The sequence below is a fragment of the Camelus dromedarius genome, chromosome 18 (assembly GCF_036321535.1).
Source record: "Camelus dromedarius isolate mCamDro1 chromosome 18, mCamDro1.pat, whole genome shotgun sequence".
In the NCBI taxonomy this organism is placed as follows: Eukaryota; Metazoa; Chordata; class Mammalia; order Artiodactyla; family Camelidae; genus Camelus; species Camelus dromedarius.
In genome coordinates this window covers 20,494,442-20,519,832 of record NC_087453.1, presented here as the reverse complement: position 1 = coordinate 20,519,832, position 25,391 = coordinate 20,494,442, and the positions used below count along the sequence as shown (strand labels likewise).

General features: G+C 45.1%; 2 protein-coding genes and 1 long non-coding RNA gene across 5 annotated transcripts in view; 2 read left to right on the top strand and 1 right to left on the bottom strand.

Moving 5' to 3' along the window:
* The window catches only part of ZNF341 (zinc finger protein 341), a 35,800-nt gene extending 31,498 nt beyond the window's left edge, over positions 1 to 4,302 (top strand). For both annotated transcript variants that reach the window (XM_031433971.2, XM_064475760.1), the window contains one exon: positions 1,677 to 4,302. In XM_031433971.2, the coding sequence (XP_031289831.2) occupies positions 1,677 to 2,206 (530 nt within the window). In that variant the 3' untranslated portion in view covers positions 2,207 to 4,302. The remainder of the gene's footprint in view (positions 1 to 1,676) is intronic.
* A 7,815-nt stretch (positions 4,303 to 12,117) lies between these two features.
* LOC116147391 (uncharacterized) lies at positions 12,118 to 14,634 on the bottom strand. Of its 2 annotated transcripts, none has more exons than XR_010376628.1 (2): positions 14,507 to 14,634; positions 12,118 to 12,451 (listed from the first exon to the last, which is right to left on the bottom strand). It is a non-coding gene; the product is annotated as an uncharacterized LOC116147391 (long non-coding RNA). The 2 variants fall into 2 exon arrangements; XR_004130940.2 differs by having other exon boundaries at positions 12,118 to 12,332.
* The window catches only part of CHMP4B (charged multivesicular body protein 4B), a 37,134-nt gene continuing 25,191 nt past the window's right edge, over positions 13,449 to 25,391 (top strand). Inside the window, exon 1 of the mRNA XM_010983661.3 lies at positions 13,449 to 13,771. Coding sequence (XP_010981963.3) covers positions 13,582 to 13,771 — 190 coding nt within the window. The 5' untranslated portion in view covers positions 13,449 to 13,581. The remainder of the gene's footprint in view (positions 13,772 to 25,391) is intronic.

Genomic DNA, 25,391 nt, shown 5'->3' with positions numbered 1-25,391 from the left:
GCTGCCTGGTACATTCCAGCCAACAGACTTTCACTCCCGTGAGCCGTGAGCGCAGCCTGTGTTAGGATTTTCAGGTGTACAGAGGTGAGTCAGACACAGTCGCCCAGGAAGCTGACTCGAGAGGAGATGACTGTATATCAGAGAGACACCCACTGTGATCGAGGTGTGGGTCAGGTGTGGAGGGAGATCCAATTCTGACAGGGTCCCAAATAAGGCCAAGGAGGTTCCTTGGTCTCCTGGGCAGAGCACGGCAGCTGGGGTGTGGAGTAGGGGTCTCTGTTACCACTATTCAGTTTCCCTGGGGACTCCATGGAGCTTTCCCTGGGGCTGCTGCTTTCCTAGAGCAGTTTGGCTGGCTTTCCACATACCATCTGGTCTAGAACACAGTTTCTCAATATTGGCACTATTGATATTTTGGGCTGGATAATTCTTTGTCGTGGGTGGCTTCCCTGTGCACTGTAGGATGCTTAGGAGCATCCCTGGCCTCTACATCACAGTTGTGATGACCAAAAATGTCTCCAGGGGACAAGCCAAAAGATTCCTGGAGAGTCAAGTCATCCCTGGTTAACAACCCCTGGTTTACAGAAAGGATTTAGGGGCTAAAGAAAGTTTGAAAACTTGGAGAGTAGATTGAGGACTTGGAGACAGAGGGCCTGGCCTTGATTTTTGACATTACCACTGTCCTGCTGTGTGGCTTCAGGCAAGTTACTGCCCCTCTCTGAGCCATCATCCCAGGAAGGCTGAGGGAGCCATGGCACAGGCTGAGTGTGGGATGGAGTTGACTTCATGGTGAACATGGAAGCACCAGTGATTCATTCAGTGAGTTACTACTGAGAATCTACCACGTGTCAGGCACTGGGGGTGTGCCATGGGGGAATCAGGCAGAACGCCACCCAGCCCTCCTGGGGAAGCTTAGCATTTAGTGGCAGAGATCAAAAATGAACAGCAAACAAGTATGTTACAGCAAAATATGCTGAGTGCAAAGATGGAAATAAACAAGAGTGAGGGGGCAGAGAAAGAGGGGAGGTGGGTATCAGGGAGGACCTCCGAGGGGAGGTGACATGAAAGCTGAGTCTGAGGGATGAGAAGAGCCAGGAAATGGCTTCCAGGGTAAGGGAACAGCAAATGCAAAGGCAGGGAAGAGACTGGCCGGTGTCTGAGGCAAGGAAAGGTGGGCAGGAGGCCTGGTGTCAGAGAACAAGAGGGGAGAGAGGGAGGGGATGGGGCTGAGAGGTGAAGAGGGTTGTCAGTTGCCATATGGCTTTGTGGGAGACTTGGGAAATCTCTGGGGCATTTGGGGCAGGGAATGTCATGGAGAGGTTTTATGAAGACCTCTCTAGCTGCTCTGTAGGGAATGGTCTGAAGGGGCCAGACCAGAGTGGAGAGAGATGATGGTGACCTGGCAAAGTTAGCCAAGGTTTGGGGGCTGAGCATGCTATTCCAGGCAGAGAGAAACAGCAAGTACAAAGGCCAAGAGGCATTTGAGGAGAGTGAGTGTGGCTGGCACAGAGTAAGTGGCTGGGAGGAGATCGGAGATGAGACCGGAGGGAGCAGAGCCCAGATCACATCCATGCTTATAGAACAAGCTGAGAAACTGGGTTTTATTCCAAGTGCCAAGGCACCATTTTAGGGTAGAGGATCTGGGCGCCTCTCACTGCCTTCCCCTTGCTCCCCAGGCATGAAGCTCCACAAGTGCGCCCTGTGCAGCAAGTCCTTCAGCCGCCGCGCCCACCTCGCTGAGCACCAGCGCGCCCACACTGGCAACTACAAGTTCCGCTGTGCTGGCTGTGCCAAGGGCTTTTCCCGCCACAAGTACCTCAAGGACCACCGCTGCCGCCTCGGCCCCCAAAAGGACAAGGACCTGCAAGCCCGGCGGCCCCCCCGGAGGAGGGCAGCCCCCCGCGGCGGCAGCAGTGGAGGGCACAAGGTGGTGACTCCCCTGCCCGACCCACTGGGGCTGGAGGAGCTGAAGGACCCAGAGGCCGGGCCAGTGCCTGAGGCCGCCCCAGGCAAGCCCCCCTTCTCGGAGCCGGATGCTGTGCTGTCCATCGTAGTAGGGGGTACGGTGGGGGGCGAACCTGAGCTGGTAGTGCCTGGGCATGCCGAGGGCCTGGGCTCCAACCTGGCACTGGCAGAGCTGCAGGCAGGGGCTGAGGGCCCATGTACCATGCTTGCTGTGCCCGTCTACATCCAGGCCTCAGAATGACAAACCCCTGGTGTTTGTTCCCAGGGTCTTGCGTGATTCTCACCTTTGGGTCTAGGGCCTCTGGGAGCAGACTAGAGATCCTTCCCAATGGAAGTGAGCCATTGGTCAAAATCCTTTCGGAATGTCATCTGTAAACCCTAGCCCATGGCCGCCCCGCTGTGTCTCCTATCCTGCTGGAAAGCCCTGCAGCATCCTGGAATCTGAGGCAGGGATGATGGCAAGAGAGACGGCGAAGTCTGAGTGGCCCAGGGTCTGGCTGGTCCAGGCTGGTGGTCAAGCTGCCTGAGACAGAAGACAGGGCAGCCCGCCCATCCCTCCTCCAGGCTGCCTTGGGGTAGTCTCTGATCAAGCTGCTCTTCAGGAGTCCTGATGTGGTTGGAGCCCTGATCTGCTGGACCTTTTCATATGAGGCTCCTCACAGCATCCCCTGGCCACTCTGTGTTGTAGGCATATAGGAGGCTCTTGGGTATCTACCATTGTTAGAGTGCAGCTATCAGCCAGATCTGGCTTCAGATCCAAGCACTGACACTCACTTGCTGTGTGACCTTGGGTAAGTCACTTCACCTTTCTGAGCCCTGTGTTCCTCATTTGTACAGTGGGGCTTAGGACAGTACTACCTCATAGGGCTGTCATGGGGATCCAGTATGATGAAATGTGAAAAGGGTTGGGTATTGTGCCTGGCACTCAGGAAGTGCTCAGTGCTCAGAAAGTGCTCGATAAATGTTTATATCAAAATGTGTGTCCAGATGGCTCAGGCCCTAGCTCTGGCAGTTCCGTTCTTAGCCCCTAGGTGGCAACATTCCTCCAAAGCGTATGCAGGCCGAGGGGTCCCATGGCTCCTTACACACAACTGCACTACCCCAGTAGCCTTAGAGAGGTTTAGTGCTTCCTGACAATTATTTCAGAATGTGTCCTTGGAAACACACAGAGGAAGGGGTTTGTGCTCACTTTTGACAATGCAGCATGTTGGGCCTCGCCCCAAACCCTTTGGAATCAGAAACTGACCAGAGCCAGAGAGATCTCTGGATGGCCATAGATGCCCCCACATCCAGCATTCCCTTCCCCGCCTCCAGCTCGTCCAGTGGGGAGCAAACCAGGCTCACTGGGAGACAGAAAGGGAGAAAAGGGACTTTGAGCAATGCTTTCTCCTTTATCTTCACCCCCACCTTGCTGGGCCACTCTGCCTTAGTTACAGGAGAGGACACTGAGGGCTGGAGAGTGGACCAGGCAGGTTGTGGGAGGACTGTCAGACTCAGTTTTATCACTGGGTTTCCTTGAAGGCTGTCACATCCCTCAGACATCTGTGTGTGGGTCTGAGGCTGGAGCTCAGAGCAAGTCGAACTTCCTCATATCCTCAGGAAGGATATGATGCAGGAGGAGGGATGAGTAAGGCAGCTGTGCACAGCTGAGGGGTGAGTGTGGTAAGCGTACCCAGCCCACAGAAAGGCCGGAGGAGGGACTAGTGGGGACAGGAAGTCTCAAAGGAGGCTAACACTTGATCTAGGCCTTGACACAGAGTATGTTGGATGGACAGATGGACGAAGGCATGCCAGGTAGAGCAGGGCATGAGCAAAGACCTCGAGGTATGACAATGCAAGGCCTGTTATGTTCTGGGCCTGGTGAATAGTCTAGGATGACAGAGACTTGGGGAGGTGGGTGGATCATGATAATTATTAATACGCTTCAAGCCTCCACAGGATGGATGCTGTGCTAAGACTTTTATATCATATCATGTCAGCCCCATTGGGTGAGAATTGTCACTTTCCTTATTTTGTCAATGAGGAAACGGAGGCACAGAGAGGCAGTTTCTTGCCCAAACACACAGCTAGTAAGTCACAGAGCTGGGATTCAGGCTGGGGTGGCCTGCCTTCAGGTGCCCTTAGCCACTCTGCTCTACTGAAGTATGGGTTGATGTTGAATCAGAGAGAGCCTTGGATGTTGGGTTAAGGAATTTTCTTCTCTACAATGAATATACTCTCTTTTCTCTGTAATGGAAGAGTCATGGGTGCATTAAACATTTTTTTAAACTGTAACAATGATAGTGAAAGAAATGTTAGAGACCACATCTCCATTGTAATACAACTACTTAAGTTATATTTCTGTCTCTACTTCCTGTCAATGTACACACGCCTGTACTTAACAATAATCATGAGGGTTAACAGTTAGTAGGCACTTATCACGTGCCTGGCGTGTCCTAAGCACTTTAAGGTATGTCCTACTTTAAATCCCATTTTACAGCTGAGATGAGGCAAGATTTAGTAGCCTCAAGTCACACAGCAGTAAGTGGCCAAGCCAGGCCCTAAAACAAGGGCCATATCAAGATCAGGTCTAGTATTTAACAGAGGTGTGAAGTTGGACTGTGGGAGAGGAGACTGGGGCAATGTTGGGGTTCTCATAGCTGAAGCTGTCCTAAGTTGGCAGATGGGGAGACTGAGGCCCAGAGAGGGAAAGGCCTGTGGTCAAAGGGTCACTCAAAGTTGATGACAGAGCTTATCCAGGGCCCCAGGAGCCCTCACAGGGCCCCAAGATGCTTGACAGAGTATACTGTAAAGAGGAACAGACTTGGGCATCCAGGGTCCCACAGATTTTGGCATCAGGCAGAGCTGAGTTTGAATCTTGGCTCTGCGTCTTCCCAGCTGTGTGACTGTGGCAAGTCACTTAACCTCTCTGAACCTTGGAATCCTCATACATCAAATGGGGAGTATAGTACTCACCCAATGAGGTTGTTGTCACAACTCAGAGAATTCAGATAAAGCAGAGATCACAAACTGGCAGCCCATGGGTTGAATTCTGCCTACAGATAGACTTTGGCATTCACAGCGTTTGAAAAAAATGAGCCAACGTTGAAAAATAAAGAAATTAAAAGACTGCAGTCATGAAAGGTGAGATGTATTCTGTCTGTGTCAGGAATAAGACAAAGATGTCTGCTCTTGTGACTGACATTATATTGGAGACCTAGTCAAAGCAAGAAAAGAAAGAAATTGTGCAAGGATCAGAAAGGAGGAGATAATAGCAAGGATGCTGAAATAATAGCAAGATCAACATGTAAAGATTTACTGTGTTCCTGTACTCCAGAAGCAATTAGAAAGTGTAATTAAATATTTGGGAGATTTCACATAAAAATCTGGATTTCTAACTTCCATTGAAAAATGGGGTGTCTGGCACAGTTGGGCAGCAGGCAGATGGAGCTGGGCCACCAGCCCTTTTAGGTGGGTACATGTGTTACATTTGTTTCAAAAGTGGGAAAGCAAGGTGGCCAGACGTGGCCACATGATTTTTCACGTTCCTGGCCCACTTTACTCATTCATCTTATTTCTAGTCTCTGTAGGTATATGACTTACTCTGTAAATTCCGCTTCCTTTTCTTCCAGTCCTCTGTCTACCTCTCAGCTAGAGCTGGCCTCAGTTTCTCTATCAATAAATGTGGGTAGTTGAGTTGTGACTTCACTGACTGTATACTAAGCACCAAGCCCTGTGCTCTATGCTTTATTTACATGTTACTAAGTCCTCAAGACACCCCTTGGAAGCAGGCTATCTCATTACACCCATTTTACAGGTGGGAAAACCAAGGCTCAGAGAGGCATCACAACTTGCTCAAGGACTCACAGCCAGAATGTGTGGAGCGGAGCCTCCAGTCCAGGACTGATAGACTCCAAAGCTCTTGTCTTCTTTTAGGATCTCTAAAGTCCTCAGCTCTAATGGGCTATGGGGTTTTTTTGGAACCACTTCTCTGAGGCTCCAACCACTGCTCGTCTCCTGGACACACTGCTCTGTCCAGGATGCCAGCCTCTCCTACAAGGATGACTGTATCATCAGCCTTCCCTTTGGTCTCCCTGCTTTCTCTCTTCCCCTACTATGATTCATTCTCTTGACAGCAGCCCAAGGGATCTTTCTAGACCCTCAATCAGGTTATGCCACTTTCCTGTTTAAAGCCCTTCAGTGGCTTCCAGTCTCTCCCAAAATGAAATCTGAAGTTTTCCCTGTAGATTTCAAGGTTCTACCTGATGCAGCCCTCACCTCTTACCCCTCTTTTCTTTTCTTTTTTTTTTTTTAATTTTTTGTTTTGCAGTGGGGAGGTAATTAGGTTTATTTATTTTTTTACCTTTTCAGTGGAGGTACTGGGGATTGAACCTAGGACCTAGTGCATGCTAAGCATGCACTCTACCATTTGAGCTATACCCTCCCCCCTCCCCCTCTTTTCATATTCCCACTCCAGCTACACCTGCCCTCTAGCTATTGCTCCATCATATAGACTAGTTCCTGCCTCAGGGTCTTTACACTTGCTCTTCCCTCTGTCTAGAATGCTCTCCCCCCAGATTTTCATATGGCTGGCTGCCCCCCTCTATTCACCTTTGTCCAAAAGTCATTCCCTTAGAGAGGTCTTCTCTGGCTAATCTGTTTAAAATAGCCCTCACTTACTTCTATCATTCTTTAGTCCCTTACCCTGCTTCATTTTTATTCATCATCCTTGACATTATATTAGACATTTCTTTGTTTTGTTCTCCTCACTAGAAACAAAAGATCCATAAGAACAAGGATTTTTGATGGTTTATTCACTGATATATCTCCAGTGGTTAGACCTACCCAGGAATTGCTGGACAACACTTGTTGACATACTTTGTGAGAACAAGGTCCCCTCTACTCACCCCTCCTCCCACAGAGGCCAAGGGTAAGTTTTCCCCGGTAAGAATCCGCCGCGCAGGCTGAGAGAGAGCTAGGAGGTAACATCTGATATAAAGGACTCTTTTCTTTGTCTTAAGAAGGAGCTGAGAATATCTGGGACAAATGACAAAGGCTGTGGCTTGAAAGTCCCAGTTCCAGAGCAGGTATCCTGCCTCGCCCAAGAGAACCGGTTGGACCAATTTTATCACCGTGGGGAGAAAGAAGTGGAGGTGGCCGCTGCAGATGCTGCCAACCCCCAAGGCTGCCAGCAAATGTCTCATGGGTTCTCAGGGCCTGAAGGGTGGTGGTGGTCGGGAGGTTAGCAGATTCTACATCAGGGTTAGGGTGACTCACTACTGGCCAAGGGTGGCTGGTGTATGATCAGGCACAGAACCTGAGGCAAGAGGCCAAGGCCCAACTTCAGGGCCTTGGGCTTTTTGTAGAATCACAGAGAGTAAGCTGCAGCCCAGAAAGGGAAGGTTCTTTTCCAAAGCCTCATCTTGGCAAACTGAGTTCAGATCCAGCTCTCCTGACCCCCAGGTCATTGCTACCTCAGTTCATTCATTTATTCATTCAACAAATATTTGATGAGCATCTACTGTATGCAGGCATAGTTCTAGGCATTGGTGGTACATGGTGAACCAAACAGATAATGAAAGATCTATGGAGCTTTCCACTTCCCCCTCTCAGGTTCTACTGGGCCTGTCCTACCCCTATTGCTAACTTTGCCCTATTCCCCAAGGAGGTCATACCTTCTCCCAGGCCCATCACACTTCATTTATTTGTTTGTTTGTGTGTGAGGCTGAGTCTCCCTAAAACCAAGTTCCTTTATGGAGTTTATGACAAATTTCTCTGTCTAAAACTTTATTCTTGTACTTGTCCTCTCTGACCTCAATCCCCTTCTTGTCCACTCTGACCTCAATCCTGTGCTAACTGAACACTAACTGGCCAGTTAGATGACCAAGATTGCTGTTATTGATAACATAATTCATGTACTAAAATTGCTATCATAGGCATCATCATTAATGTAAAAACTGAGACTTTCTACAGGGCAAGATGAGCTCCCAGACCCCCAAGCCATGGACTACTTGGCCAGAGAATCATAAAATAGAGACATCCTGACTCCCTACACCACCATTAAGACACAGAAATGCCACAAGACAATGATTAATCCCAGTTCCTTTTTTCTTCCCCTTTAAAACGTCCCTGACTCAGAGACCAAGGTGGAGTGGATCTGAGACTTGTCTCCCACTCCCTTGCTTGGCATCCTTCAAATAAACCCTTATTTTGCCACGACCATCAGCTGTCAGAGTTTGGCTTTCTGTGCTGTGGACACAGGAGCCCTTGCTCAGTTACATTCGTATCTCTGTCCATTCATTCGTTTGGATGTATGTGGTATAAGTATGGTGGCTAAGTAAGTTGTCTCTGCCCCTGCAAGCTGAGTGACCTTGAGCAAGGTATTCAACTTCCCTGTTTCTCCAGCATCGAATGTACAAAATGGGGACAATAATAATGCTCACTTCATGCAGTTGTGTGAGCTAAATGAGGTAATGCATGTAAACTGCTCAGTTTGGTGTCTTGCTTAGCACAGAGTGCTCACTAAAGATTTTCTATTCCTTTCTGGGGGTTCAGATGCCAGCCACATCACTTAATAATGGTGTGATCTTGGATAAGGCATTCAACCTCTCTAAGCTTCTGTTTCCTCAGCTGTAATCTGTACCTACCTCATTGAACTACAGTTGGATGATTAAACGAGAAGAGATAATCTATGTAAGCCATCTGACTCAGTGAGGGCTCAATAGATACTATTATTATTCCTGTTGTTATTGTTTATTTTGTAAATACATATTGGATGCATATTCTGTGCCATGCCCTTTACCTATGTTATCAGTGAATCCTCAGAAAGGCTTGGTGAGGAAGTTCATGTCTCTTTCACAGATGGGGAAATAGAGGCAGATGAAGCACCTTGCTACATGGATGAATAGAAGAGCCTCAGTTCTAATCTAGGTTAGTGTGGTGGGCACCAAAATGTGTTTTCTTTTCAACACACTTTAAATTAAAATTCGCATAACATAAAATTCACCATTTTAACCATTTAAAATGTACAATTCAATGCTTTTTAATTGGGTTTTTGTCTTTTTTTTTTTGAGGTGTAAGAGTTTTTTAAAAATATATTCTGAATATTAACTAGTATTCTCAGGTATGGAATTTGCCAATATTTTCTTTCATTTTATGGGTTGTCCTTTCACTTTCTTGATAATGGACTTTGATACACAAAAGTTTTTAATTTTGGTGACGTCTACAATATTTATTTTCTTCTTTTGTTACTTGTGCTTTTGGTGTCATATTTAAGAAACTGTTGCCATATTGAAGGCCCCAAAGTTTACACCTGTGTTTCCTTCTAAGAGTTTTATAGTTTTAGCTCTTGCATATAGGCCTTCGATCCATTTTGAGTCAATTTTTGTATATGGTTTAAGGGGGGAATGCAAATTCATTCTTTTGTATTTGAATATCCAGTTATCCCAACACTATTTGTTGAAAGACTGTTTTTCCCTGTTGAATGGTCTTGGTAATCTTGTTGAAAATCAATTGACCATAGATGTATGAGTGTATTTCTGGATTCTCAGTTCTGTTCCATCGATCTATATATTTATCTTTATGTCAGTACCACACTGTTTTGATTACTGTAGCTTTACAGTAAGATTTGAAATCAAGAAGTGTGAGTCCTCCAGTTTTGTTTTGACTATTCAAGGCCCCTTGAAATTTCATATGAGTTTCAGAATCATCTTATCCATTTCTGCAGAAAAGGCAGCTCATATTTTTATAGGAGTTGTATTGAATCTGTAGATCAATTTAGGGAGTGTTGCCACCTTACAAATAATAAGTCTTCCAAACCATGAATTCGGGATATCTTTCCATTTATTTAGCTGTTTAATTTCGTTCAACAAAGTTTTGTACTTCTCAGTGTACAAGACTTTCACTTTATTAGGTTGAACAGTTCTATTCCTAGTTTGTTGCATATTTTTATCAGAAAAGGGTGTTGGATATACTCTACAAAGTCTTTTGTATTTGACTGTGTTTGACTTGGTTTTTACAACTAAAAATCAGCAAAGTCCTTTGTATTTGATGGTATAATTATGCAAGACCAAGTCATAATAATTTTTATTATTCATAATTCAAACCCCATTATTTATAATAGGTTTTACTAATTCAGCTTTTCTTGACACATTTTTTAAAGAAAGTTACAAATATATGGCAGAGTGTCTTTAACCATGTGACCTTGAGCAGTTTCTACTTCTGTGGGTCTCAGTTTCCTCAACTGTAAAATAGAGATGGTATAATGATACTTATTTCATGGGGCTTTGGTAGGTGGAGATAAGATGGAATTTTGTATGCAAGGTATTTGGTAAACAAATCAAAACTGTATGCTTCTATTGCTGCTCTTACCAGAGATATTTTAAGATTGCAATATAACATGTTTAGTTAAGTACATAAGGTATGCAAAGAGCACTGATCTTAAGCATAAAAATATAAATTTGTACCTGCCCATGTGAACACCACTGGATCTTGATATAGAACCTGTCAGCACCCCGCAAAGGTCATCCTGCCTGGTCTGTACCACCCTAGGAGGTGACTGCTGTTCTGACTCCTATTACCGTGGATCAGAAATTAGTTTTGCCTGTTTTCAAACTTTGTGTAGATGGAATCATACAGGCATTTGTGTCTGATTTCTTTCACTCAACATGATATCTGTAAGTCATCCAAGTTGTTGCAAGTAATGGAAGCTCATTCTTTTCACATTGTTTTTAATGAGGTAATACCAGTGGGTCACAGTTTGAAAAGCCCAAGAGTCCAGAAAAATGAAGGCCAGGAAAGCCCAGAGCTCTCCAGTATTGAGCCAATACACCCTGTGAATCTCTACCAAGACAGTTGAATCCTTAGCCAGGATGACAGCTACCTTGCCCATGCATCACCACCTCCCATTCCACACGCTAGGTAGACATCAATAATTGATCTCAGCACAGCACATTTTTACAAAGAGTCCTGATGCAACCTCAGAATTCTTCTCAACCCAGTAATCCAAGTGGTCCACACCAATTAATTGGGAGGTACTCAGGATTAAATCTGAATCTTCTGCTATCATATCCCCAAGATGTTTTACTGGGCTCCCAGAGTTATGACATGAGGGGCTCTACTATCATCCACTGTTTCCCCCCTAGCAATAGGAGACTGCTGATGGTGACGTCTACAGCATCTGCCTGTTCATATATTCTTTGGGTCATAGATCAACCCCAGCAGGTGTTTTGCTACCTGTGTGCCTGGTTGCAGCATGACTTAGATAAGAGGGGAGGGGCACATTGCTTAGATATGGAGGGGTTGCTGTACCACATGAGATGGCTTGATTTAAGCCTCCTTGTTTTTATTATTTATTTATTTTGTTATTAAAATTTTTTTTTAATTTTTAGGGAGAAGGTAATTAAGCTTAATTATTTATTTTATTTTTAGAGGATGTACTGGGAATTGAACCCGGGACCTTGTGTATACTAAGCATGTGCTCTACCACTGAGCTATACCTTCTTTGTTTTTTATTTTGATAAAAATATATCAGTGTCTCAATTATAAAACAAATACAAGTGTGACTTATGTTTCACAATGTATGCTGCTGTGAATTCTTGGAAAAATTTCTTCCAACCTGGAAAGTTGTGTGAAATGAACTCTCACCCTCTGGAAATGGTTACCTGTATGTGCAGGCTGGGGTTGTGGCAGATTACAACAAGAATGATAACAACAAGAACTGAAGCATGTTTTTGTCTACATGTCTACATAATAGTCTGGGGAGGAGACAAGACTAATGTATGTGAAATAATAAAGGAAAAGTTCTGTAAAGTTCTCATTTATTTGAAACTCTGTTCCCAAGTGACAGGATCCAGGAAGGAATGAAAAAGAAGCCGTGTTTTCCTTCATTGAAGAGCCCTTCAGATCCTCACTCAGAACTGATTCAGTCTTTGTTTTCATGCAAGACTAACTAATGAATGCAAGATTAGAAGCAGCAGATCAGATTGGTGGGCTTAGGGGAAGTATTGGCTGCTAGACACAGCCTCACTGCTAATCGATGGAGAAGTGATTCTGTTAGCAGATAGAGGGACCTCTAAATTGGAAATCGCACCACACGGGTGGGCAACCCCTCTCCCCAAATGTGTGGGTCCTTGCCTGCTGACTGAAAAAGAATTCTCAACAGAGGCAGAGGGACAAAGTGAAAAAAGAGCTACTTTTATTGCTCAGAAAGAGAGAAAAGAAAAACACTCGAGTGGGGAGCTGTCAGCCGGGGAGCTGGTTGAGACAGCTCCAGTTTTTGATTGGGCCACAGGGTCTTTTATCAGAAGGCTCTGCTATCATTATCTTCATTCTGGTGGTGGTGCTAATTACTTTCTGTTACAGGCTCTTCCCTCCCTCGGAGCTCAGCCCTAAAACAGAAAGTTTGGCAAAGAGGAAGACATTGGAGTACGTCCCTGGAGTTAATGAAGCAGCTGTGGGACATAAGTTGTCCTGTTGTAGAACGATGTCCTTGGAATAAAGGAGCCAGCTGTGGAAAAAGAGAAATGTCCTGCCTTTATCAGCTTGGCACTTTCTTCCCCTTGTTGGAAGCCAGTCAGGGTCAGTAAGCCCGTCTAATCACTTCCCTCAATTCTTGACAGCAAAAGACAAGGGAAAACAATGAAATGTAACCCCACAACCAGCTGGACTTGTATAATGCAGAAGCGAAAAAAATTCTCAATACTTCTGCTACTATTTAAAGTTCTGGGTCTTCTCCAGGTTAATTATGATTGTGCATAATGATCACCCAGAATAATATACACATTTCTGAGCACTTACTGTGCTAGGCCTATGCTAAGTAAGCACTTTACATTCCTAGCTCACATAAGCTTGGAAGTGGTCTTGTAGTTATCTTCAGTTTATAGTTTTGGAAAGGGAAGCACACAGACTAGGGGAAGTAAATTGCTCAAGTACATACTCAAAGTGGGTTTTGAACCTTTGCAGTCTAGCTTTGCTGTTAGCCTCCACTAGGTTTTGAAGAACCTGTTAGGTAAGCAAAGAGTACAAAGGCATAGCAGGTAGAGGGAACAGCATATGCAAAGACTGGGCTAGTAAGTTAAGCTAGTCAGTGGCTCAATTTCTGAGTCTTGTTTACGCACCTACAAAATAGTAACAGTATTCTCTCGTGAGAAATATGATGATGCACGTAAAGCATTTTCACAGCGCGTGGATCATAGAATGTGCTTAATGTTAATTACTTTTTAAGAAACACTATTATTTCTCTTCATGTCTTACTCAACGCAGACTGGTTCCAAGGAAACTACGTTTCCCAGCATGCCACCTCGCCCTTTGACCCTCGTAGACCAAAAAGTCGCTCCGCCGAGCGCCATAAGCCGGAAGACTATAGCCTCCCGGCATGCAGCTCGCCTCCCTGCATTAGATTCGAGGCACAGCCACCGCGTTGCCCACCGGGAGCTGTAGTCGGCGGCGTGTTTCCCTGACGCCGCCGGAGCCGGGCGTGGGGCCCTGTGGGAGGTGGCGCGGCCGGGCCCAGCTGTGGGGCGGCGGTGGCAGAGAGGCCTGCGGCGGCCGGGGAGCGGCGGGGCCGGGAGCGGGCGCCGGAGCCGAGCCGAGCCGAGCCGGAACGGGCGGCGCAGCCCGGCGCGGCGAGTAGCAACCATGTCGGTGTTCGGGAAGCTGTTCGGGGCTGGAGGGGGTAAGGCCGGCAAGGGCGGCCCGACCCCCCAGGAGGCCATCCAGAGACTGCGGGACACAGAGGAGATGCTAAGTAAGAAGCAGGAATTCCTGGAGAAGAAGATTGAGCAGGAGCTGACGGCCGCCAAGAAGCACGGCACCAAAAACAAGCGCGGTGAGTCGGCCCGGCCGCCTCAGACTCCCCCTGGCCTGGCCGTCAGACTCGCCCCAGTGTTTACTCGGATCCTGGAACTCTTACCCTGTCAGACTCCCTTCTGTGCCTTTCCTGGTCGGGTCTGGGACCCCTCCCCGCCTGAATCCCTTTAGCATCTCCGCGAGCCTTGGACTCCTCCACCATCAGACTGTCATTCCAGCCCTCTCTCCCTTCAGGCTCCCCTCACTCTTCCAGGCCCCTTCAGACCCCGTTTTCACAGCACTTCCTCTACCTTCACTCTGTTCCTTTCTCTTCCGCCTTTTCCTCCTCCCTCTGTCCTGCCCTCGCTCACCTTCCCATACTGCCGTCGCCTCCTTGGCTGATTCCTGCCCTCCGTCCTAACACTTGTGCCCTTGCTAGTCCCACTTCTACTCTCTCCCGACCACTCTGTAGAGTCCATGAGCTGTCCGTGGCCTCTCCCCATCCCCCTAACTCAGAATTCTTGAGAAGCCGCCTCGATGGTGAGAAAAGGGCACTGGGAGAGAGGAGACCCCCCTGCATTTGGCTCTGTTTACTTGCTGAGTGAACTTGAGCAAGTTGCTTTTCCTCTTGAGCTTCGTTTTTCCCATCCATAAGCCGGGATTTGGCCTTCATGAGGCCTAAAGTGCCTTCCAACACTATGATTCACTTCTTGTTGCCTCATAGCCAGGTCTTATCAGAGTTTCACGTAGCACAAGCCTTCACCCCGTGACTCACCGTTTCCCGATCCCTGTGTACCAGAAAGGATTCCATTCCTCCATTGGCTCTGACTCCTCCCCAGTTCCCACTACTGTGGTTCAGGGCAGGGATATTGAACTCTGAGGCACTTTACTTCCTGTTGTATGGCTTTCTGGGCAAGAGCTTTGTATTTTTCTTAAGTGAGGTGAATGTGAAAATGCTTTAATAACTGTAGAGCAACTTAGAAAATTTTGATTTTTTTTTCTCGTTGTTATGACAATATGATAGTGAACCACAGAGTGAGGTTGGGTTTAGGAGCTGTACAAACAAGTATTTAACTCAGAAGTCTGCAAGTCACTAGCTATGTGACCTTGAGCTAGTCTGAAAGGAAGATCATGGATTTACAGTGCCCAGCACATAGTAGGGGTTAAATAGATGTTTTTGCCATTCTAACAGAGCAGAATAACTCATTCTGAGGATGCTTCTTTGCTAATAGTCAACAGATACTCTGGAAATTCTTTTGGGGGCTTATTGCACACGCTGTATTCACAGGGTGAATGAACAAAACACAGCTTCTACCCTGATGAGAGAGAAGACAGGAAAATAAATGAAAATACTGTCTGGTGGTGAAGAAGAGTGCTGGGGTGGGAAGGGGTGCCACTTTAGGCAGAGTGGTCAGGGAAGTCCTGACCACTGAAGAAGAGTGCTGGGGTGGGAAGGGGTGCCACTTTAGGCAGAGTGGTCAGGGAAGTCCTCTTTAAAAAGGTCAAGTTTGAACCTTGAGACGTTACCAGCTCTGTAGAAATCTAAGGGAGAGGCCTTTCAGGCAAACAGCTTAGGAAAAGGCCCAGAGGTTGGCCTATTTTAAGAAACAGAAGACTTCTTTTTCTGGAATGTAGCAATTGAAGAGGGGAGTGATATAAAATAAGTGGGTGTGGAGTGGACCTTGAACTTCCTGGTAAAAAGTTTAGATTTTATTCCAAGTGGATGGAAAGCTGTTGGAGAGTGTTAGGCATATTCTAATCATTGACATAATTTTAAAAACACCATTTGGCCACTCTTTGGAAAGTAGAACTGTGGAGGGTGAGAGGGAGACCGGTGAGGACAGTTGCAATCATGCATTTTGTGGCCTGGACTCCTGGAAGTTGTAGCTCTGGAGATGGAGAGCAGGGTTAGATTTTGCTGTCTCTAGCTTTTTTCTTTGATGACTCTTCCTCAGTCAGGATCCTCTGTTGTTCACTGTAATTAGAGTCAGTGTTTTTACGCTGACCGCATTTGGGAATGCTCTGCCCATAGCAGGGTGGAGGAGGGCGTCAGTTTACATCATCTCCCATCTGAGAGGGCAAGTCTCCTGTGGTCTTTTGGTCTGGAGCTAGTTTCCTTTCTGCAGATTTAGAGGTGATTGAATTGGCTTTCAAGAGGCTTGGAGAGAGGCTGCCAGCAGACTGTGGAGCACCGACCAATCTGTTAGTTATGATAACTTTTTGGAAAGCAGTCTGTCTTCTTGAGGTTGCCTGAGAGGACACGAGCTACTGCCCTTCTTTTTAGTGTCCTCTGGGGGAACGGTCTTATTTGCTTCCAGGGCTAGTGCTATGAGGTGTTAACACTGCAGCATACCATTCATTTAGTCACTTATTGACTCGATACTGTGTTGGAACTTGGAGGATCAGAGATGAAAATACACTGTGCCTGCCCTCCAGGGACTCAGGATTGGAAGAGTGTGTGTGTGTGTGTGTGTGTTTTGAGTTAGTTTGTGTGTGTGAGAGAGAGAGAGAGAAAGAGAGAAGGGGGAGGAGGAGGAGGAAGAGAGGGAGGGAGGGAAGGAAACATACCAATCAGCGCTGAAACATGATTGTGTAAGCGGGGCTCAGGCTGCAGAGGAGAAGGTTCTTATGTGGAGGGGAAAGGGCAAAGGCAGCTTGGTGGAAGAGGGAGATGTGAAGTGGATCAGCAAGAAGTTTGGGGAGCTCCAAGTGAGAGCATCTCCTGGTGGGAGACTGTGAGGCAGGACAGCAGAAGGATAACACTGGGGTGTGACCTGTAGCCTTTAGACCTCGACCAGGAGGTGGTGAGGAGCCATTTTAAAGCGGAAGGGACAGATTAGCTTGAATTTTTGAAAGAGCACTGCAGCAGCAGCAGCATAAAGGAAGGAGTGTTGACTGACCAGGAAGGGACTAGAGGCAGGGATCCAGTAAGGAATAAGGGTAGAATCTCATGGATTTGAGCTGTAGCTTTGTGTGTGTCTCAGGCAGGTTACTCTGTACCTCAGATTCCTCTCCTATAAATAGGGGTACTAGTATCTACCTTACTGGACTAAATTATGTTATGCATACAAAACTCTTAGCAGAATGCCTGCCATATGGTAAGTGATCAATAAATGGTTGCCATTATCATTATTACAAGGAGACTGTTCAGGTGGGAACAAAGGGCTTAGAGTAGAAGCATAGAAAACCAGATGAGAAGTAATACCTATCAGAGACTTCTCTGAAGGGGAATCAGAAGGAGCTTGGTGATTAACTGAAACTGTGGGCATGAGGAAGGAGAGGAAGGAGTTGACGATTTACACGGACAGTGGGTAGATGGTGATGCCATTAACCAAATTCGATAACAGAGGAGAAACAATAGTTTATAATTGTGAGTCCTTTGAAGTTTGTAAAACTCCTTTTCTGTATGAGTCTGAGGCTATCCACTGAGCTTGAGCTCCATGAGGCAGGATGTGATAGTTGTGTTCATCGCTGTGTCCCTCACACCTAGCATAGTGCCTGGCATGTTGTTTGTGCTCAGTAAGTATATATTAAACAAATGCAAACAATCTTGAGAGTATGTTCTGCTTTTACCATTGTACAGAGAGGAAAATGAGGATGGGGAGAGAATTTAACTCAACTCAGAGACCAGTTCTTCTGGTGACTGTGAGCATCTTGTGTTCTGTTTATTATGATGGCTGAAGGCATCATTGTGACCTACATCATCGCTGAGCTCATTAAACACCCACTTGTGCAAGGTGTGGTGCTGAGTCAGGGAAAAAGAAGTGAGACAGGACCAGGCCCTGCCCTGTGAAGTGTGTAGCTAAATGGGGATGCTGTCTTTGTGGCATACACATTGGAAAGATGATAAACTGTCCTTTGAAACAAATCTCTGCAGCTCAAGTAGATTATTTGCATCGGGCATATATGTTCTAGGCAGTTGTTTCAGTTGGGGTGTAGAGTAAAATTTGGATTGCATATTTTTTCCAAATTTCTTTTCCTTTCCTTTAGTCATGTGTTCATTCTTAAGCATGTGGCAGGCTTAGGTCCCATGCTGAGTGCTGGGAGCTTAGTGCTGGGAATATAGAGAAACCAGACACAGGCCCTGCCATCCAAGCTGCTTAAATATTTCCTTTTCTATCAGGCGGAAGTAATATTCATCTCACATGACTGTGGTGAGGATTAGCCAAAATAAATATATGAAAGAGTATGGCACATTGTGGATATTGAGTAAGTATGCTTTTCTTCCTTTTTCTGATAAAATTATCATTGAACAGACTTCTTTGGTTTGGTTGTCAAGTGGAAAAGTTCTTTCACTGAGAACTAGGTGGGAACCAGGATAGCAGTCTAGGTGAACTGACAAATGTCTCTCCAACTTAGGTACCTTTCCAAACAGTGCCCTATTGGTTTTCTCCCTAAAAGATAATCAATTATCAAAGATTCGATTCTTCTTAAGTCATTATAACTAGTTATGAAATATCTACCCTAGGTGGTTCAGATTTTCCTTTTTTCCCATTTTAATAAAGATGAAAACAGGATGTAGAAAGGATCCTATTTTAGTTTAACAAGAGAATTGTGTGAGATTGGGAAATGGAGATGTGGTATCTCACCCTACAATGGTACATTTCTGTTGGATTTATGGATGCAAATCAGTTCATTTACAGGTTAATTTAGGTTCAGTTGAAAGTGTCTGATGGATGCAGAGAGGCCAGGTGCTCATGGAAAGTATATCTTCATTAAGTTCTGCTCATTACTGGAGCCAGTGTGGCTCTCTCATGTTTAATAAAGTTGCTCTAAAACATTAGCCTGTGAGAAGGCATCTCAGTAAGTTAAATTTATAATGAGCATGGCTTTTTGTTTCTCTGCAATCAGGGTATCAGGATGAAAAGCACAGCATCTAATGGTACATGTGCCAGCAGAATCTCCTGTCCCAGAGGCCAGGGAAGGAAAACCAAAAACCCACTAGGGAACTGAGCAATTTCCCTAGGGAAAGAGGATTTCCCTTGGTGACGCTTAAGTTTCTTGTTTAAGAATTGGTTGGCCTGATTGTCTTTGGTTTACTTCTTAAGACAGATGGAGTGTCAGAGAGGCCTTATGTGTTGGCTGTCCAAACATGCTAGCGCCTTTGATTCAAATTACAGAATCTTTTTTTGCCCCATTTGGCAGGGAGATTAAATATTTTTAAGTGATTCTAATGTGATTTGAAATTCAAGATAGACTTTGTTTGAAAGTTTAGCTAAATGTGAGGACCGTTGAGCTAGACGGTTTTGCTCAGGGAAATTCTGAGTTGCCCTGAGTCAGGTCTGAGTGTGGAGAGCGAGGTTCTGGAGAACAGCCTCTGAAGATGCGTGTGAACCATGCACCTCTGGGGCAGAAAGCCAGGATCTGATTTATTTACAGTGGTGCAGAGCCCTGAGATGGAGCCAAGGCCAACTGGGAGGAGGAGGTAGAGTTCTTGGGGCCTTGAGGAATTCCTCTGGGTAGAAAGGGTTTGTGTTTTGTTCTGTGCCACTGTCTTTAAAAAGTAAGAGAGAGAAGATATCCAAAAACAGCAATACTTTTAGATTGGTCATTTTAAGGATGGATGGTTATATAATTAGAAGGAAAATTTGAGCTTAGTGACAGGAAACAACAACAGATATATACTGGCCTGTTTTTAAGCTGTTTGCTTCAAGTTAGCAGACATTTGTTGAGTTGCTTCTAGGAAGAAGACAGCATGATGACGTAGGTAGAAGATTGCCAGTTAGAGCGCCAGCTTCACCACTCATCAGCAATACTATGGCAGTTGTCTTCCCTGAGTCTGTTTCTCCATCTATAAATGGAGTAATAACAATACTACTTTGGGTTCTTGTGAGGATATGGAATAAGTTGTTGTATCTAAAGTGCCTAGCAGAGTGCCTGGCACAGGGGAAGCACGTAAATGTTTTCTTGGTTTCCCAGATATAGTCCTCGGCACAATAAGGGATATATAGATGGGTAAGACACTACAAAGGCTCACAGTTCAGTGAAGACAGCACACACATGGACGAGTAACTGATAAAAGGCAAACAGTGTACAAATAAAGTGTTAGAGGAAAATACAGTAGGAAGAGATTAATTCATCTCTGAGGGGTGGCAGGTTCATCTCATCTGGTCACCCATCCAACACCCACATTCCCTTTGCAGTATTCCTGCCATGCGATTAACCTCTGATTGAACCCTCTGCTGCTGGGATTTGTATTAGGTGCTCTATCCTGCCACGCTACAGCGTAGTCTGTCTTTGGACAGCTCTAACTATAAAATCAGCTTTCTTACTTGGAACTGAGATCTGTCTTCCTGTAGGGCTTCCCTCCAGTACAGGCTGGGGTGGTAGCTCTGTAGGGAAGCAGTTTGGGCTTGGTGTTAGAAGGCTTAGGGGCAAATCCCACATCTGACACTAGACAGTGGTAAACTGTTTTCTTCTGTTGGTAAAACAGGTTGTTAATTCTGCCTCTTGGGGCCACAGAGAATGGGTCTAATTCCCCTCTGACAAGACAGATCAAGGAAAGTGGGGCTTATGTCTCAACCTGCATTTCCCTGAGACAGATCTCTGTCCCATTGACTCTTCGTTGCCTGGTATTTCTGTTCTTCCCTTGTTACCCTCCTCTGGATGTGCTCCTGTTCATCAATATTGCTCATAAGGTGTGGAGTGGGAAGAGCTGACCACTCTAACGATGCCTGCCAGTGTCTGAGCAGCACAGCCCAGAACACGCAGGACTAACCATTTGTTTAGAAATTAATTTGGTTCTGTGTGCTGTATGGCCCTGATAATCCTATATCACTGAGACCTTTTTTTTTTTAAACAATTACACTTTCCTGGGGCCTTTCATTAGTAAAGGAGCTAGCATCTAGGAACCCCTAAAGTTTGGGCCTTCTTAAGGAGTCTTAGCTGAAGGATTGAATGATTTAAGTTCTTAACAAGAACATCTGACTGGCTTGATTCTCCCATAGCTTCTTTTTTAGCTTTCCCTCCTCCCTCTTCCTTATGTGGCAAAGCTGGCGGGAGGGCTTATTTGCGGGATGCAGGAAAGCTATACATCTTTATGGTCCTGGATGTTTAGCTCAAAAGGTTAGTGGTATGGTATAGTGGACAAGGCTCTGGGTTTAGGATCAGAAGACCCGAGTTCACATTCCATCTCTGCCACTTGCTAGTGAAAGTCTCCTGCATCTGAGCATCGGCTTCTTCAGCTGCAAAAACAGGATACAATATTTACTATACATCTTTGCTACTCATACAAAGAACGAACAGGTGGACGCCAGAAGGGGAAGGGTGTGAGGCATGAGTGAAATAGGTGAGGGAGATTAAAAGGTGCAAACTTTCATTTATAAAAATGAATGAGTCAGGCAGAGGAAAGGTACAGCAGGGTAATATAGTCAGTTATACTGTAATAACTCTGTATAGTGACAGATGATAACTAGACTTATCATGGTGGTTGTTTCGTCATATATAGAAATATTGAATCACTATGCGTGTACCTGGAACTAACATAGTGTTGTAAGTCAATTATACTTCAATTAAAAATACAAAACAACAACAAAAAACTTTGCTACTCAAAGTGAACATTTTGAAATTGTTAGAAATGCAGACTCTCAGGCCCTACCAGACTTACTGAAGCAGAACCTGCATTTTTATGAGATCCCCAGATGGTTTGTATGCACATTAAAGTTTGAGAGACACCTCTCTGCAGTTATTTTGGGGATTACATGAGAACTTGGGCATTTTTCATATGTCCATGCCAGTATTCTCTCCTGGACACTCAGGGATGCTGTCTCCCTGGTTAATTTGCTCACTCCTTTTGTGGTTCAAAGCTTGAACTCTTATCCAGCTCAGCCTTTTCCCAAATACCTTCAGTAATCTGATGAGGCCACAGAATGAATGGAGGATTCAGTGGAAGTCTGCCTTCCCTTGAAAAAGAACTTGAAGCACATGTCCTGCTGATGGGATAGCAGCCTTCTTCATGAAAGAAGCCAGCCATCTGGATAACTGACAAGCATTCAGTCAAGTTGTCAGTCTTGAGGACCCACTGGTTGTCAGGCACTGGCCACCCTGGTAATAAGGTATGGGTAGTTCCCATCCTCAGGGAGCACCACTGTGTGGTAGGACCAGCTGATGAAGAAAGAATTTCTCCCCAGTGAGCTCATGTACAGTGCCATAAGGACCCCAGGTGAAGAGGAGTTAGTCCACCTGGAGTGGGCTAGGCAATGAAAAATTTTTAAGTCATATCTTTTTCCTAGGAATTACTTTTCAGTGAATTATGATTTCTTGGTTCAGTAGCGTTTTGGCTGCTTGCTGTTCTGTTTATACGGTGCTAGTACTGTTCTGATCCACTGGTCTTCTGCGTCAGGAGGAACAGATGTTCTCTGAGTGCCTGTTCTGTGTTAGGAGCCATCTGAGATACCATGTGGATTTCCAGGCAGTGGAAAAGACACAGCCTGGCCCAGTGGATCCACAGTTGAACAGATATGTGGCTCCTTCAGAGAAAAAAGTTATCACAACTAAATAGCCCATATATTTTCTGACTGGAGTCTTAGAACCATCCTAGGTAAAGTGTTTCTTTCAGGAGCTTATGGATAAAATAAAGCTAGAAAATGTAAGGAGTTTCTTAACTAGGGGAGAGGGACTGAGGTGGGATGATGAAACAGGAAATTTCATCATCAAGCCTGCCCTATTCGACTCTATAAAATGACAGTTTTCTGGATTTTAGGGTGATAGTTTTTGAGCAGATATTCCTAATTGAGTTAAAACCTAGTAAAGAGTTTTGTTGTCTCTTTTTCACCCTCAAAAAACCAAGTGAATAAATAAATAAAAAATAAACCAGCATCTAGCACCAGGTGGCTTAGGATACTTGGCCTAGGGCTTGGCACAGCCTGCTGAGGAAAGTTTCCTCCCATTGAACAACCAGGGCACTTGAATTTGCTCGAACCAGGAGGCTCTGTGAGTCCCAAAGCAGTTCAGATATTCACCCAATCAGGGTTTCTTGCTGGAGTATGAGGCCCTGCCTTATGAGCCTGCTCTCTGGGGGCCCACTCCCAGTGGGCGTTAAATCTTGGACAGCAGTAATTAAATTCCAAAATTGGCCATAAGTGCCAATCACAAGAATACCCTAAATGTAGCTTGGTGGAGATTTGAATTTGGGAGATTTGCCCCAGTTTAGGGTTGACGATGACAATGTAATTGTTTGCATTAGTCCTTAAAGGAGTAGACAGCTGCAGGGTGGGTGGGGTGGTAGTGGGGGCTGGGTGTAAACAGTTCATGTTGGGTATATGATACCACCTCAGCTCTAGAGTTACAACAGAAGGTTGCAGAAGTTTTGCTTTCATTTAGCTGTGTTGAGTCAAAAGTAGTATGTTTGAGAAAAGAAAAGTAGGGGTTTTGAAATGGATTTGGATATTGTGCACTGCTTCGGGACTCTGATGTTGAGATTCCAATTTTTTTTTTGGTCTTAGTGCTGCATAGATAGACATTTGCATTTCCTTTCAGATGGCCCATTTTAAAAGAAGGTTGCTAGAAATGTGTGCTTCTTTCACCAGTTCATTTGATAAGCATATCTTAACTTGAGCTGTGTGCCAGATACTGTGCTGGTTTACTGGGTAAATGCAGGTGGAGACAGGTCATTGCCTCCTAGATGCTCTCAATCTAGCCAGAGTGACAGACAAGTAAACAGATATAATCAGGGTACAGTGTAATCTGTTCTAGATGCATATTCAGACTTGGGAGTATAGGATATGCAGTGGAGGGAGTCAGAACAGCTCTGCATGTGTATATGTTGCTTGAACCTGTGTCTTATTAGTTATTTTGGAGAATAACAAAATGTTAGAGCATTAGGGAACTCGAAATGTATGACTGCTTGAAATTTTGAATTAATAGGAAAAGTTTTGAGAAAGAAAAGCGAGGAACATGGAAATGTATGCAGTACTTTTAAAAAGCGATTTATTTTGAATCAGAAGCCCCTTTGGCAGGGACATAAGGATGGATAAATGTTTAACTTAGTTTAGTCATAAAATAATTAGCTTTAGAATGTTAAATTTAAAGTACAGCTTATTCTGGTAATTATTACGAATTTGCTTTACAATTGTCTCACTTCCTACAAAAAGAATAAACCTGAGGAGTGGACTCTTTACTATCTGAGCAGGGACTGTAAGTTCTTTGTTTGTAATCTGTAGAAGACCTGATACTTGTAAAAGCAAAAATAAGACTTGCACATGTGGGTAGCCTGGCTACTATTCTCTGCAGAGGTTTGAAGAGGAGTTGCTACTTAGATGAGGCCACCTGAAAGGCTCCCCATTTGGGTGAGGAGTTTGATCAGCTCAATGTCCCCAGAGTACATTAGATTAGTTTCTTAATTCTCCATCAGCTGGATCAGTTGTTTTCACCTCTCCAGAGCATTTTCTCCTTTTAGAATCTTGCACAAGGGCAGTAAGTGGTAAGTCTGGAGTTAGAAGATTTGGCTGTTGAGTTGTAACGGGCTCTCGAGCCTTCTGCGGCCATGTCCAAGGAGGGACCTGGTATCAGCCTGGCATTCAGTTTGTTTCTCTTAGAAGACAGGGCTGGTAGCTGCTGACAGCCCTTCTCATGCTTAGATTTTAGAGGTAATTTTGGAGGTGTAAAGGACAAATGGCATTATAGAAACACCTTTTCTTAAGTTATTTTCATCATTCCCCCAAAATTATATTTCAAAGCAAAAAAATTTTTTCAGGAGAAAAATCTTCAGAAAATGAAAACATTCGCTCCATTTTTGGGAAGTGCCATGCACTTTACAAACCTGATCACGTTTGAGCTTTTCAACACCCCCATGTATTATGTGGTATTACTCTCCTTCCCTGCTGACCACTACCAATTTAGGCATAAGAAAGCCAGGGTTCAGATTACTTGAGTCACTGGGCTGATTCAGGAGCCTTGGGCATCCTGGGGTGGGCTGCATCATAGCGGGCCCTAATATCTTGGATGTTCTGTGGGGCCAGGACTCCATAACCTTGAGTGCTTATAACTTACAAAATTTTGTTATTGGAAATTAATTTTTACAATATTCCTTCCACAGTGTGAGCACCTGTTATTCTGCAGGGGAATACTTCACATTTGTGCTGGGATTTATGGCTTCCAAAACACTTTCACATCCATGATCTTATTTTGAAACTCAGAGAAGCTTTATTAGGTAGATAGGGCAAAATGTGATTTTAACCCATTTTGCAGAGGAGTAAACTAAGGCTTAAAGCAATTAAGTGGTTTCTCTAGGGCCTGAGTCTAGGCTAGCCTTCATTAGATTCCAAGTCTAGTGCTTTTCTGCCACATCGTGCACCATCCTGGCTGCCTCTTATTTATGCTCAGTCTCGAAAGGCTCTGTGTCAATAATGGCTATGGGTTAGGTTGAGGAGGACAAGATTGTGGGTTCTTAGAGTGACTAGATCATCTTAAACACAGTGGGACTAGTGCCAGAGAGAAGAAGGAGAGGAGACTGTTTGTACGTGTCTGGAATGGTTTGAGAGCCTTTATTCACTGTATTCATTCACTCACGGTCAGCTACAACATCAGCATTGTGCATTTCCCAGCCTGGTTTCCATTTCTTTACCTCAGTAAGCTCCTTTTCTCAATGGCCTGTAGAGCAGTGTTTCTTCTCAACCTTGGCACATTTTGGACCAGATAATTCTTCGTTGGGGGGAGCTATC